The 17226-nt window shown below is 35.8% G+C and overlaps 1 protein-coding gene across 13 annotated transcripts in view; it reads right to left on the reverse strand.

Annotated features, from left to right (window-relative positions):
- celf5a (cugbp, Elav-like family member 5a) overlaps nucleotides 1-17226 on the reverse strand; it is a 200544-nt gene that overhangs the window by 62869 nt on the left and 120449 nt on the right. For all 13 annotated transcript variants that reach the window (XM_042749234.1, XM_042749237.1, XM_042749236.1 and 10 more), the window contains exon 3: nucleotides 16864-16912. In XM_042749234.1, the coding sequence (XP_042605168.1) occupies nucleotides 16864-16912 (49 nt within the window). The remainder of the gene's footprint in view (nucleotides 1-16863; nucleotides 16913-17226) is intronic.

The following is a 17226-nucleotide window of genomic DNA, read 5'->3' on the forward strand; positions in this document are numbered from 1 at the left end:
TTCGTTAGCTTTAGCTGGTGTGAAAGTGAGATGAATGTAGACTGAACACTGGCGGCGACTGAGGAACATCCTGTGTGGAGGATGTATCTACAGCAAGTGCAAAATATTGTGATCTGTGATTACCCCCCTTTCACGTTTCATTAATGTCATCCAGATAGGGGCCGAACAGCGAGCCACATCCCCCCTACAGAGGGAACGTGCCAAAGCTCTGTCGTGAAACATCTCAAATGATCCTTTGTGATATCAGAGAGCGAGGAAAATCAAAGACTCTGTTAGAACTTTTATAATTTAATGAGGAGACAGGGTTTGATTTTAGTTTATGCAAAACAGGTTATTGTCGGCATACTGAGACAAAAACACACTTGTAAATGTGTCACTTCACACTATGGAGAAGCTGTTTTGCACCTGACTTGTCTGTCAATCAGCAGAGCTGTTTTTGCTAGAGTTGCTCTGTAAATAGAAGCACTTACGAAGTAAGATAAAGATGAATAAATGCTCTGTTTACTCTCCTATATGGAAATTTGAAAAACATTTAAGACAGTGGTTATCATTTACTATCAAAACCTGAAGGTCACATTTATTTATTTAATTTTATTTTTTAATTTAAATAATTTATTACATATCTATCTATCTATCTATCTATCTATCTATCTATCTATCTATCTATCTATCTATCTATCTATCTATTGTGCAAGTATAATATGCCTATAATGTAGAAAGAATAATATAAATCTAAAAAAAAATATTATTGTAATTACAAAATAATCTACATATAATTGTATAATATAAAGCATAATATATAAATAAACTAATTAGTAAATAATAAATATACAGAATTTATAAAACACTAAAACTATAAATAGAATACATGATTAATAAAAATATAAATCATAACATTTTATGATATTTATAATATATTTTAATACAATTTTGTAATCATTGTATAATTACTATAATTCATATTATTATTTATTTTATTATTATTATTATTAATAAACTTTAATATACTTGCACTATGTAGAATATAAAAATAAAGAATGAAATTATAATTATTTATAAGAAAGAATTATAATTATTTATAATTAAATAAATAGAATTTAAATATTAAAAATAAATTAAACATTTTTAAAACATACTTATGACTTTGGTAAGCATATTATGCAGATACAAAGCATATAAAATTATAAATATATAGAAAAATGCATACATAATAAAATATTAAAATATAATTCTTAAAATGTATGATATTTTATAATGTATCTTTTTTATAACAATAATTTATTAAAAATTCTAAAATTAACATATGAACAAAATAAATGACAAAATCCATGTTTTTAAGGCCAGTAGAATTTTGTAAATGTCTGGTGTGTGCTAAAATGTGTCTTACATTTAAAAAAAAAAAAAATGAAAAATTATTAATAATTATTTATTTATTTTCTGCATGAAAACATTCATACAGATGTGTTTATGCACAAATAAGTGTGTGTGCACAGTTAAACCCAATGGAGGAGATCCCACAGTGCAAAATCAAAACTGGAGATTGTATAAAGAAAAGCAGTGGACACATGACCTGACAGCAGCCAAAGGGAACTGCCATTAAATTTTAGGGTGGCAACTGGAAAGACACAAAGCTTTTAGCATTGCCTAAGAGTTTTAAAGCAGCCAGGACTTTCATGCCTCCCTTACAAACTTTCAGCATTGCCTTGGAGTTTTAAAGCGACCAGGACTTTTCAGTCCTCCGGAGCTTGATTTGATATATCGCGGTTTGATGCTTGTTGTCAGTAGCTGTGAGTTACAGCAGGCATGCGGCGTGGATTAAAAAGCCTCTCCAGATTGCATTGGCCTTGCCCATTCCCACTCCAGCAGAGACTTCAAGGTTCTGTATTAACATTCTGAATCAGTCCCTGCATTCCCCTAAATTAATTCTCCTTTAAGCATATTTTGCTTCTCCCTTATTCCCTCGCAATATTAATAGGAGACAGATGTCCATAATGGAGTCCAAGTTTTTTTTTTTTTTTTTTGTCCATGCGTTGCATTAAAGAGATTTTTTGGCTTTTTTTTTTTCCTTCAAAATCCCAGGTGAAAATAAAACAAAGTACTACTGAACTGCTTTATCCATGTGAATGATAGACGTGATGGACTGGCAAATGCAATTCTGTTTCTCTTAAATGCACAGGAGAAAAACATGATTGATTGTTTCAAACAACTTTCAAACCAATTTATTACAGAATAATGTTATGCCATCTGTTGGAAAAAACAGACATGGATATTTATTTAATCCGTAACCCTCTTAATTATGCAACAATATGGTGTTTCTTTAAACTACTTGAAACTAGGGCTGGGAATTCAGAATCGGTTCTGTTTTAAATATTTAAACAGTAAATAAATGTTCAGCATGAAATCAAAATTGCCCATGTTTATCTTGTAAATGCACATTTGCGGTCTTATTGACAGTGATTTTAATGTACAAAAAGAAAAAAGGAAAAACCTCTTTGTTTTCTTTTTTTTTGTTTTAATGATTAATTTTTTTTTTTTTTATAAAAATAAAAAAAAATCTGAATTGCAGGATAAAAAGTTGCAATTACATTTTTAGCAAAAAAACAATAGCGAAACGTAAACTCATAATTCAGAGAAAAAAAGTCAGAATTCTGAATTTGCCTCATGCAATTCTGAATATTTGTCAGAATTGCAAGGAATAAATCCAAATTGTGAGATATAAACTCAGAATTGTGATACAAAAAAAATCTGAATTGTGAGATAAAAGTCCAATTACATTTTTATCAAAAAACTAAATTGTGAGATGTAAGAAAGTCTGGCTTTTTTTCTTTTTTGTCAGAATTGTCAAAAAAAAAGTCCAAATTGTGAGACGTAAAAAAACATAAGTTGTGACAACTTGCGAGAATAAAAGTTTGAATTGTGAGATAAAAATTCGCAATTACCATTTTTAATTTTTTATTCTGTGGCAGAAACAGCCCTCTATAGATTCCTCAATGAATGATTTCATCTGTCAACGAATCATTTAAAAAGATTCACAAGTCAGTCTCAAATGTGGTGTTTGTATAGCATATTAGTTTCACTGTTTTTGCCATTACTACACTGTAAAAAAGATTTTTGGTGTATGTTTTACAGGAAAATACACTATTTCAGTCATTCTGCGTTAATTCAATGTTTTACTTGCCGTTTCTTTGTCTTTTTTCTTTTTTTGTGAAATTCGCTTGCAATTTCTGAGTGAAAATTGTACTGTACTGTACATCACACACCAAATTTTGCTTTGTGTGTATAAACAGCAGAAATAGTAAGAATAATATGCTAGTATGCTATTTAGACTGAGATCGAATCAGTCTACAACTCACTGAATCAGACAGAGAGGATACTGAATCTGATTCACTCATTAAAACCACAAGTGATTCTCCAGACATAAATCAAAATATTTAACTTCCATAAATATACTAAAAGAATCATTAACACACTGGAGATGTTAAATCGAATCAGAAACAGATTCATTCAATTCCCATCCCATTTGTAATGCATGCATGCAATCGCTGCATCTCCTAAACTTTACATTACATGAGAAGATATAATAGAATGGCGCGCTTCTTATTTCAGACACTGATTCTTCAACCGATCACGTATACCACGTCCTTTCCAAGACTGAGATCCTTGGTTCCTTTTTATGATAGTGCATCTCTGTTATTAGTCATGAGCTCATGTCAGGGAAGCTAATCTGAAGTGAAAAGCCATTACCAATAAGCCTTCCCTGCCATCAAAGTGCTCTTTGTAGTTCATGCTCTCCAGACAGATTGATTCAGGTTTCAGGTCAGAGTTCCTGTAGCCAAAGGTAACGGCAGGCATTTGAAGCCTTATTCCAATACCTTTATGTTCTTATTGTCCCATCATGTTTATTACAAGGGGCAATAAGAACAAGATGTTTCTTCATTTGCACAAGATTTAAGAGACTTTGTTGTCGGATCAAGTAGAAAAACATTAGTTTGGATTAGGTGGTGTTTCAAATCACAAATTCAACTTAATGCTATTTTTGTCCTATGAAATGTCAAAAGGTTTCTGAACTTTAGCTTGTTTTATATTAGCATTTTAGGTTATGTACACATCTTTTTATTCCTAGCAGATGTGAAAACAAAAGGTTTCTGTTACATATTGAACATTAAAATGTCACCAAAGTCACTAAAATTGGAAGCATCAAATGGGTTGGACAAAATAATAATAATGGCAATATGGAATATTAAAACTGTATAATTTCAGCTATTGTTGAGGGGAAAAAACATAGATATAAACATATACATATATAAGCAAATATATACAAATATTAATGTAATTATTTATAAATACATAGAATTTGATAAATAGAATAAAAACTAATAAAAAAAATAAAATGTGATTATAAAATAATAATTGTTTTGTTATAAATGTAGTTTATAAATAAGCTGATAAAGACAATTTTGAATTTGAAGAATTATATTTATAAATATATAGAATTTATTAATAATGCAAAACATACCAAAATACATCATAAGATGTTTTTATTATTATTATTATTATTATTGTATAAATAAATCAATGAATAAATAAATAAAAGTGTGTAGAAACGGTTAGTGAATCAATTATTTAAAAACCCAATAAATTATTGTAACTATTAATGAAATATCTATTTTAAAAAAATTAAAAAATATTAATGTAATTATAAATAAATACATAGAATTTATAAATAAATATTATTTTTATTTTAAAGAATTTATAGAATTTTGTTGATAAATATATAGAATTTATTAATAATACAAAAACAATATATGTGTGTGTGTGTGTGTGTTTGTGTCTTTTGATTAAAATATAAAAAATATGTTGCTGAAAATAAAACGTATGCCTTTTAATGCCCATACTACAATAAAATATAACCACATAACTATAGACAAAAAAAGTGAGTACAAGTGTAATAAAAAGTATAATATAATATACATATAATAAAAATAGAGTAATTTAAATATATATATGTTGATAAAAATAAAATACTTTTTTATTTATTTGATTCCACTGAAAACACTTTTAATACAAGTAATAAATCTGAATTACCGGCCCAAATGTATCAAGCATAAAAATCCTCACTGTTGAGGCCCGGTAATTGTGACAAACTCTCTTCACAGCACGCCAGTATTAAAAAATCCACTGGTACATAACGCGAGAGCACAGTTATCGATGCTAATGTGCTGGACGTTTTGTTCACGCTTCACAGCAAAGGTTACAGATCTTCTAACTGCGAGGCTTTTACAACCAACTAGTGAGCACTTCTTTCTCCATTACCTGCACTCTCATTTGCCTTGCCTGGCGGGGTAATCAGCAGCCCATGCTGGACAACATGACACACACACAAACACAGCTCTCGGTCCTAGCAAGCAGCCGTCGTTTAAAGGCTTTTTGCTGTGCCCTCTGAAGCAGCATGGGCTCTCTTTAATGGTGCATTGCTCCTGGAGTCCCCACCGTACCCATGTGTATCTGCCAAGGTCTGCTGTCTGTCTGCTGCTGGGGTATTTTTGGAGGTGTGGTGAGCATCATAAATAATGTAGCTGTAAATGATACGCGTCTGGTCTCACTGACAAATGGAGCAAAAAGGAGGGGAAGCAATTTGAGAGGGCAAGCCCCATCAAGACATTTTCGCCCTTTAGTGGGAAGAAGAATTGCACCGACTTGCACCCAGGATTTCGTAATTGAGCTTGATTGACAGGCGATCTGACAAATCATAATGACGAATCCACCATCTTCTCCGACAAACAAATTAGACAGGAGAATAGGTTAACTTCAGTGGACTTTAAAAAATTGTGTGTATTGATGTCTTTCCGCGGTTTAAATAATTCATGTTTATTTCATGACAATCGGTTCATGTGTTGCTGCTTGAACTGAGGCAATACAGCCATCTGTCACGACACATTAAAGAGCCACAAAACAATATTTATTCTTTGAATTTCTTTAAAAAAGACCAAATTTGAAAGCTGAGACCCTGCTCTGTATTGTCTGTCTGCGTGTTGTCAGTTTTCTCTTTGCTCAGCGATGTATTTTTTACTGCGTGGGAACATGATGTGTAAAGTGAGAGCGGCTTGGCTTGTCGGACATAGCAACAGTAACTAAGGAGGGCGGGATTTTGCAAACCCCCCACCCCCTTAGTTACTGTTGTTGTCTCTGATAAACAATGCCGCTCTCACATTACACATCATGTTCTCACGCAGTGACAGATGGCTGTATTGCCTCAGTTCAAGCGGCACACATGAACCGATCGTCTTTTCATATGTACTTAAAGCATGAAATATACATAAATATACATCAGATCATTTTATTTCATCCGCAGAACACACCATTTTTCAAGTTTAAGTTCACTGAATTTAATCTATTCTCCTGTCTGATTTGTGGTTTAGGCTAGATAGGATACAGCTGCGGCTACTGGGCATGTGGACATTAATATAGCGCAATTTTTGTAACACTGTACAGCAATAATTACATTATTATGTTTTTTTCATTATTGTTTAGGGTTGGGGTAGGTGTAGACTAGGGGTTGCACCGACTAATCGACTAGTCGACCTTAATGCTCTGCCATGACGCTTTAAGCTTTACGTCAACTAGTCGCTGGTCCTATAGAGGGCGCAACAGGATAAGAAATCTTTGAAGGACTTCCACATTTATGCTCTATTTCTGAACAGTTAAAATGACAAATAAATGCATGCTCTGAAAGCGCTCCACAAGACGTGTGATTATATTACTGGATACTCGAAATTGAATGGGAGAATACACGTTTTAAACAGCCATTGTACAATAAATTAATCGCCGTTCTAATCTAATGCGCTGCTGTACTGTAACGCAAAAATAGCTTAGAAACTGAAAAGTTCAAGCATATTTCTTAATAATTAAATCCCACAGCTTCACTAATACTAGAGAGACGCTGGCAGGTAGAATTAATTCGTACACGCAATCGCTTTCACTAATGCATTCATATGAATGTAATCTTTACTGTGCTACTTTATTTGTATCTGATTTAGAATGACCAGAAATCTGTGAGAAATATAACGACCCAAAGACAAAAGAACTGCTAAAAATTAGTTATAGTTATAGGAGCAATAGCCACCAGGGCAGCGCTGTGTCATATGCCATAGCTGTGCACAAAATGTTTGAGTCTCAGCTCCAGAATTATTTGTTCATTAATGAGGACATCATCAGCGACTAGTCGACTTCGACTCGACTTTCAAAACATAAAAGTCGACTTTAAAAAATCAGAAGTCGTTTAAACTCTAGTGTAGACATTAAAAAAACACAATCTAAACACCCTTATTCTGAACATGGAAGTCTCGCCTGACTGGAACGGTGCTTAACATTTCTGGTCTCTGGCATTTCTAGTCACAAAGGGAATCCTATGAAGATGGTTTAAAAAGCACATGGCGCCATAGTTTCATCACTTTAGAGTGTCACAGTGACTGTCTTTTTGCAGTTTAATGAGTGGGAAGAGGACATGAAGTGACGCGAGGTAAGCTGCATTGAAAACAGATGAGCGCGCATGTGCATATACAGCTCCCGATCGGGCGAAGTTCACAGGATTTTGTCCACAGAATGATAAAAGCATGTTTTAACATATAATTTTATTATTTCACACTCAGTATTTTAACTTAAGTGCTGCAAGCCATTCATACAGCGCCGGACATGACAGATTTTCTGGAGCACCAAACAAGTACTTTAAAGGAATTCCTTAGCTTATTGCTGTTACTGTGGCAGCCAACAACAGCACAGCTTAACCCTCCGAACATATTTAGATTTAGTAAATATAAGACAATAGAATACCCAAAACATGTCACTCGTATTGTTTTGAATGGGGAAAAATGCAATCACAGGAAGCTCCGCCTTCTGAATGAAAGAGCCGATCGCTAAATGGTAAAGTTAGCACGTCACTGCAGCTGCCGTTAGAAGTCCCGGTTGCTACAGAAACAGTCAACGCTCTGAGACGTGCTCTTAGGACTGCGCATGCACATTGTAAGATTTAATAAGATTTAATAACACTATTTGAGCAAAAGTAACAACATTTATAACACAGTTGTTGTCAGATTTCTTTGGTGATTTCAAATATGATATTTAATCATAAGCTTAGTGAACAGTTTTGGAGAATTTGATGTTTCCCCATTCAAAGAGATAGGAGTTGCTCTTGGATGCCCGAGAGGCGTTTCAAAGATGGCCGCTGAGTGACATGACTTGTCTTAAAAGGACTTTGGTTATATTGAAAAAGTTTCAATTCAGTCAAGGTTTTAACATGGATTTCTATGGAGCTGTCGGACAAGATGGTGGATAGCAATGGCGGCACATGATTGGTCTGATCACCTGTCAATCAAGCTCCCTGCGAACAGTCAATTACAGCATAAAACTGCACAGAAGATCGGCGAGCGTCTATTCCCTAGCGCTCAGTTTGAAGATGCTGCTGATGAATCACATTATAACAGTGGGACCGGTGCCAATTCCAGAGATGACGGTGGATGAATTTTTACTAGCGAATGACATGTATATATACATTATATACACACACACTGTACGGATGCACATGAAGAGGAACAAATGCTCATCTTTTCATACCAGCAGTGTTCTCCAGATATCCATTAGTCTCATTTTCACACAGTTTTTAAGTATCTCTCTTTAGAAGCAGACAGCATATGTTGTCATTTGACTTTGTCTGAACTGTCACACATTTCGTTTCCATCAGCCTAACTTCCTTAAGAGTGTTTCAGAGGCTTTTTTCTAGCTAAAGAAAAGAGCGGTAGAGTGTTAAATTATAGAATAAAAGAAATATGGGAAAAAAAATTAAAATCTTTCTTACTGATAGATAGGGCGGCCCCTCAGACTATGCTTGAAAACTCAGAAACAAGGTCGTTTGCTAGTTCAAAACGATTGGGCGCTTGCAAAAAACATTGAGAATGTAAATATTATACATACTTGATGTTTCTAGTATGTGGCGCTTGTGTGGTTAGTTTGTAGTTAGTGTTTATACCATGATGAACTTGTGCATTTAGATCATGGTGTGCAAGGTTGAAAATAATCTCTGCGTTTAATGTTGTTTTTCATGGTATTTGATATGTATTGCAATATTTATTCCAAAGAACTATAATTTTAGCCAGATATCCAACTGTAGCAAATTAGATGAAAAATCTTGTAATAAATAAGTAATAATATATTAATAATCATATTAATAAAAACAACAATAATCAATAATATATTATATATAAATCAAAACAGAGTTATGTTATCTATCTATGATGCCATTTATACTACTGAACTTTAATTCAGAGATTATTAAATGAATCTTTCATATAAGTCATGAAATAGAGAGATCACAAAAATGTATCTAATAAAAAGTTTAGGAAACCTAATGGGCAGCATAATAATTGTGAAAATATTGTGTATAATTATTCAATACAGTGTGACATCATCTCAAGGTTTGAAAAAAAGTCAGAAATGGTACAGCGATGGCAAATACAGAAAAAACTTTGGTTTATAAAAGCAACACTAAATCTAAATTCTGACTCGTATTATGTCTAAGGATGCTTATGCTGTAATCCATCCTTGGATTTTACATGTAATATTCATCAGGCTGAGTTTGCTCACTTGCCACGAGAAAAACCTTGAGGTATTTTCTGGCCTGCCAAAAAGTGTGTCTGCGCGCGTGATGTAAGACTCGCAGGCAGTGTGTTAGGATGAGCTGGGTCTCAAAGCAGTTCTGGATGTAGTCTGTCGTAATCTCCTCCCATCTGCTAAAGGAGCTGCTCTCCCCGCACAGCGCCCGGCTCTGGCCCACCCCATCTGGGCTTTTCGGACACTCCAACGCACTACCCTGACCTGTGCAAACTTGTGTTGGCATTACTGTGTCTGTTATATTATTATACAAAGAACGTTTCTCAATTTTGTAAGTTTGTGTCTAGGTCAGGTTTTACCTACATTGTGGGGATCAAATGCAACTACAAGGATCATAAAATTTACACAGAGCAAAGCCAATTCTACCCATGAGAGATTGGTTTAATAAACATTATAAATGTACCCTAATGAAAATAAAAATGCAGAAAGGTTTCTGAGAGGGTTATGTATATGGATAGGGCACAGAAAATATTAGATGTTACCTAAAAGTGACATTACCTCCCTCTGGGGACATCCTAGCTTGGAAAACTGCTGATAAATAATTGTAATTAAAATTAATAAAATGATAACTAATAATAACTCATTAATCAACTATGAAATTACAATTAACAAAATGTATTGTTTTTCATTTTTACAATGTACTATTTTAAAATAAATGTACCATTTTAATTTTATGATAAGGACTGTCCAATAGATTAATCGTGATTAATCGCATCCAAAATAAAAGTATATATATATATATATATATATATACACACACACACACACACAAACAAAATTTTTTGTAGTAGTAGTAGTAATAATAATAATCAAATTATATCAATAATAATATATCTATTATCACTTTGGATTAATAATGCAACCAAATCTTTCCATCATGGTTCACAGTTGTGAATCAATTTACTGAATCAGACATTTTGAATTGATCCACAGGAATTAATAGAATCTACCTGAAATTAACTACATGATAAATGTATAACTAATATAAAAAAAAGAAAAATCATAATAAAATTATAATTAACAAATAAAATGTATTGATTTTAATGTTTGCAATTTATCACTTGTAAATCTATTAATTAGATAAATAATAATATAAATACTTAATAAATCATATATATGCAATTATCAACCAATATTTGCCGTAAAAAGAACCCCAAATTAATAATTTCATTCTGGCAGATAAAACATTGACTAAACGTTACAAAAAGTGGTTTTAGATGTTAATATGTTGTTTATTTCAACAGAGCAACACTAAATAAACACAATTTAAAAATAAATAAACATAACTAAATTAACACAATTTGAAAATGCATAGCACTATTATTATATTTTTTATTAAAAAAGCAAAATTTTCTGTCAGTATCTATCGTTACAGTAGCTATATATAGAAGCAGAATAGTACGTCCACAAATAGAAGCCAAGTAAACATATGTGTGTCTGTGTATCCACAAATCTATCTTGTCCTTCATGTGTAAGAAGGGGAGACTGACAGTTTTTTGTGGCATGCACGCACATGTAAGATGAAATATGTCCTCATGTGTCCTGAATATGACAGAGGTATTGTGTGAGTGCATGAGTGTGTGTGGCACTGGAGAACATGATAGCTTTAATGAGATGGCCACATATGAAGGACTATCATTAGTACTGAGAGAGGCAGCAGCCTGGTGATTGCAGTGATTTGGCTCCGCTCTTTTTGGCCTGTCCGACCAATCAGAACACCTCAAGAGCTCGCTTCAAAGCCCATGCAATCAGCCACCACATTGGCCCACTTAGCAACAGCCACCCAGTAAAACCGAGTATACATGTAAGAACAACGTTGTCCAGTAATCACATGCAACAGATGCAGTAAATATACAGTAAGTCAGCATTTAGTCACCCTCATCTCTTTCCTAACCTGTAGACTTGTATTTATTATGAAGATCACAAAAGGAGATGTTTAGTTGTATGTTTATGCTGCACTTTTCCACACAACGACAGTCAATGGAGTGAAACATGAAACATTGCCAATCAGAATCAACTTGATTTTAAAACACGCGACTTTAAATTTGGCATAACACAATCATTAATGACACATTCGTCAACCAATCATTTACGCCAAACTTGGCATGACTATTTATGGAGAAGCGCAGCTTAAAAATTCTTCTAAATATTTCCTTTTGCGTTCCACAGGGGAAATGGGTTTGAGCACATGAAGGTGAGTAATCATGACAGAATCATCAATTCTGAAAAAAAAAAAGTCAATTGAAAAACTCACAATTACCTTTTTTTTCTTCTTTTTTTTTATTCAGTTGTGGAAACGGGCTTCCATAGTAAACTCTTGTTTTAAACAACCTGGAAGCAACACCAGTGATTCTATGTATGGTTAATGGTAGGTGTGATACGAGTCTTGAAAGAGAAAACACAAATAGCAACATCTAAGCTATTCAATCTGACTTGTATTTTCCAAACTCTTTAGTCTGAGATAGAGGAAAACAAGTTTCATCAACCTATCTTCAGTCTTCCCGCTTGATAGAAGCAGATAAACCATTATGAGAATGGCAGGCTGAAACCCTGTCACCTTTGTCCATGCATTTCTCTAAGGAAAAAGCAAGAAGAGCTTGTTTCTCAAGGTGATTGTAGCAGTGATAAGGGAGCAGTTCTTATTAGGGGTGACAGCAAAGGGGCTGTGGCGGCAGTACTGACTGGATAACCTTGTGCCTGCTCACCCTTCTGCGCCAGGCTCCTCTGCCTTGCCTCGGTGGGGATACAATCTGCTGGCTGGAATTACCTCGCAGCTGGAGGAAAACTAAACATGATTTCTGACCTTTACTTCTTGTGTTCAACAGTAACCTTTGGTGGTCTGCTTGCACAGGCGGGCTGAAATGAATTTCCGGCCGCTGCACGTGCGATTACGTGCATGTTGAGGCTGAGAATGATGAGAAAATCAGCGGTTGAAAGATGTTCCTTCAGTCGTCGTCCTCTGTCTGGGAACCTGCTAGCTTGAAATGTTAATTGAAGTCAAATTGCTTCTACAGAGTTTGGAAACCTTAAGATACAAGATACCTAGTCTCAGCCCCCTCATGAAAGAAGAAAGTTGTAGTGTTTACAACTGTGACAACTAAACACTGGATTTTCAAAAGTATGTGAAAAATTTAAAGTTTGTGGCATAGAATCTTTAAAATACATCCGAGAGTTTTACATTTCCATGCCCGAAACATGATGCTGAATGAAATGAATTGTCGGTCAAACGGCCTCATGGGCGGGCCTTGGCCAAAGAAAGCTGCCATGGATTCCAAACCTTCAGCCGTCAGTATGAAGATCTGGTTATGCAAGACTACTAGGTACCTTATTTCTGCTCCCCCAAATGTAGCTGCTAAAGCTAACACAAATTTTGCAATGATATATTCATAGGGCAGATGGCATGATATGAGCTACTTTATTTCTGCTACGCCAAATGTAGCTGGTGATGCTACTGCAAACATTGATACTCTGATAGAAATGATATGTGAATATATCTTCAAGCAAACCTTTATTCTTAGTCCAGGTGTATAGATGACTCACAGAATACTCAAAGCTAGGTGGATGGGTTTTTAAATATTCAAACTAGCCTATGGTTATGTGTGACAAGGATTAGCATATATTTTTCAGATATTTGGACCAGCCAAGTGTAATTGAAAGGAGTAATCTGGACCCCTTTTTACCCTATCTGAGGAAAAACTACAATTACTTCTGCCGTACTCATTCTCTTTTGCTTATTGCATGCTTATTCCGCCAACAACTTCTTTTAGCATGCAAGCTAGCACACATGTGCATGTTGAAAGAGGGTTCCTTCCGATGAACTCATTATTCCGCAGCGCTCACCCCACTCAATGACACACTCCACATCTACCCCTGACTGTCACATCAGAGCAAATTCGTGCAATCGTGCCCACAATCCTTTAGACTGGAGATTATGCAGGCATGGTGAAGTGCGGCTAAATCTTAACCACAAGTGGAACCTACAGTAGCAGTTAGTCAAGGCACTGAGGGGAAAATTGACCTGTTCCATTTTAGTTGAGAGGTTGAGTATGTGCATGTTTTTCAATACGTGTTGAAGCACAAGATTGTGGCAGAATTTTCATTTGACTCAAATTTGAATTTAATTCCAAATGCAAGGATGGGTTCCATTTTTTGGAAGATCGTAAACATGTCCATGAAACATGCACAGAAAATTCAGCAAGTAAATGTCACATTACATACAAATTCAAACAAGCAACAATAACTCAAAAAACAATATAATATCAACACCAAAAGGGGAACAGGTGTATCACCAACACATTTCAAACAACTTCTTACATGGACTGAGTTTTGGAAAATCCATATACTGTACTGACTGGCGTATGATTATAAATTATATCTAATCTCTAGGCTAGGGGATTAAGACATGAAACCAAACACTTAAATGATACCACTAAACTAAAGAAGACTAGAAGATCAAAGTTACTAAATCCTACTCAACCTGTGTTAGGGCTCAAATGCCTCTGAGATGCATATTTGGGGGGTAGAAGATCAAAGTGACTAAAGCTGATTTATCCTGTGTTAGACCTCAAATGCCTCTGAGAGGCATTGAACAGCCCTTCAAAAAGCAATAGCAGCCACCTTTATATCCAGCCTGTGCCAGTCATCAGGCCTGCCTGTGAAGCAAAATCAATCTGTTTCATATCAGAGATACCAGGGGAGAGGGAGTGTGTATGTGAGTGTACAATCTGTCCCCAAAGCTCTTTTTAATGACACATGCTGCATAACAGAGCAAGGATAGAAAAGTGTTCAATAAGGCAAACATGCTGTTATCTGGAGATGAGGACTAATATAAAAAGGCTCAGATGGTACAGAGGGAGTTGTCAGTCAAACATATTTTAATTTCTATTTTCAAATTCCCTTCCTTTTCTGCTCAGCGTGGACACCCTTGCTTGGGCAGAAGTCCTCGCTAACAAAACAGCCGTGGTTCAAGAACCACCCAAACAGCAATCCAAAGAATAGTAGCACACAGCCAAAATCGTGTGGTTGGCAATGGTTACAAGCACTTACCAACCACTCAAAAAATCACAAATTCACCATTCATCACACAGCACACTTAACAATAAACCACAACACTAATTAAAAAATTAACTAGCCATCATGTCAATCAGCTGCCCTGTCCAGGAGATTCCTTCTAATCCATGACTGCATGCAGATTGAAATGATAAAAAAGAGCATCTAGAAGAACAATTTAATCACATTAGCTCTATAGACTTAATAACCACTGACTGAAAGCCCTTGTGGAGAAGGTTCCATGAGGTTTAGAAGGTCTCTTCCTTTGTTTTTCTTTGAACAGGTGTGGTGACCTTTCAACCACTTAATGAGATTATGAGCATAATTAGAACTGGAGCCACTGAGGGTCCCAACAGTCAACCCACTTGAACTCGAGAGAATAACCAGTGTCCATCTGGGTGGCACCTCGGAATTAGAGAAAGTAACGTAATTAAGTCCTGACGCATGGATCTTCCGCTACCTTAGGGACTAGAGGACGTTCCCATGAAGAAAAAGCAGCATTAGCGCATATAGCTAGCAAGCACTGCCTAAATCAGGAGCAAGTCTGTCAAAGCAGGACACTCTACGTTAGGATTGGCCTAGGGTTGACAAAGAAATCCCCGGCAACCATTAAAGTCACAATGGTGTTGGATTGCTCCTGGGGTGCTACTTTGAACAGTTCATTTAGGATGATGTGCAACTATTGGGCCTGACCTAAGTACACTTTCCATCTCCAACATGGCCACCGAGAGGAAGGCAATAAGGGACCCAAGGAAACCCAATGGGTGCCTAGGGAGCGCTAAGGCTGGCCACTCACAGGGAAGTCCAAAGACAGCAAAGTGTCAGAGTCAATGCGAACACACACCTCTACAATTGCAAAATCAATGGGATTTTATGATGCATCAATCTCCTCTACAAAGGCCTGCTTGTCTACTTCTGGGATGGACCACTGGATGTGAGACTTTGACATTCACCATTTTCCAAAAATTGCCAAGGAAGGCTTTTAGAGATTTTGTTGACCCGTGCCTGATGGTTTCTCTCATTCCCTTAAAGATTCTTATGTCTGCAAGTTGGTCATATTGGGGGCATTTTTTTTTTAAAGCGAGTAAAGGTTCATTGATTTTTATAGTTCCTTTGGAATGACAAAAGAAGTTGTCCATTTAGATCAAGGAGAGGCATCTCCACTCTTGGAGGGCCACTGCAAATTTTAGTTCCAAATCTAATCAAACACACTGAATTTTCAAATACTGAAGACTAAATTCAGGTGTGTTTGATTAGGGATGAAACTAAAATCTGCGGGGCAGTAGTTTCCCTGCTGCCAATGCCCGGTTAGGACCATCAAATGAAATAAAAAAGAGGTAGAAAAATACCCATTTTGCTCCCTATTACACATTTTCAAGATCAATAAATCCTCCACCACAGGATGTTTGCGTGGGTGATAGACAGATCTATTTACAGTAAACAGCAGATCACATGCTAGAGACCCAGAGTTAAGGGTTTTGGCAAGTGTCCTGCAATATAATTGATTGTTAGGCAAGTTGTGTATCCTTGGCCAACCTCACTCTACTTTCCCCCCAACATCTATCCCTATGGCATTTACACCTTTTGTTTACAATATGCCCCTTGATTTGACCAGACATCAAGTTGGGGGTCTGGGGCTCAGGGCTCCCGTTTCAATATCTAAGCTAATTACTTTTTAATTTACAGTGTGTTGTTAATGGGTTTGGCAGGGGGAGCAAGGTTAGACAGGCAGCAGAAGCCACTTCCCTTCCGTTCCGTTCACTAGCACCATGGCCTCTTTAATTAAAATGAATAATCTGGGCATCCATCAGATAGACGGAGAGAGAGTCAGAGAAAGAGAATTGTAAAGATAGGAAGGTAGGTGAGTAAAAGGCCTGCTGAAAACACCCCATGCAAAGTTATGATAATTTAGCAGATGTATCTGTTTTCAACCAACACGGTCCTTCTGGAACTAACTGATTGAAAAAGTTTAAATGCCTTTTGGGTTCATCAGTACACCAAGATCTCATATTGGGTACCAGCAACCAAAACACAACACAACACTGGTGGGCAGTTTTGCTGATATATTCAGAAGGGAGAAAGGCGAGTAAAGTTCATGTACGTTCATACAAAATATACATCAAGAAAAAATAAAAGAACAAGACAACCTACCTCCACGACTCTCGCTGTCAGCTGGCTTCACCTGGATGGGGCGAGTCATCTGGAAGAAGAAAAACAGTACAGACAAGACAAGGGGTTAGTTCAGGCACAGTCAACCGCTGTCACCACAATAAGCCATCAGCCTCAAACTTTTGAGCCTATGTCCGACACAAAAAAATCCTAAGTTTTGATCAGTTGCAAAGATCCACATGTCGGTTTGCAGGGCACATGGCCTCCCTTAAACATACAAAATACAAGAGTGGTGACTTGTACCATCATGTCTTCAGTTTACCTACACACTGTTTCTATTTTTGACATGCTACTGTAGGCACAACTCTTGTTTCCCTCATCTGAAATAGAAGCATTTACAAATAA

Source organism: Cyprinus carpio, chromosome B22 (assembly GCF_018340385.1).
Source record: "Cyprinus carpio isolate SPL01 chromosome B22, ASM1834038v1, whole genome shotgun sequence".
NCBI lineage: Eukaryota > Metazoa > Chordata > Actinopteri > Cypriniformes > Cyprinidae > Cyprinus > Cyprinus carpio.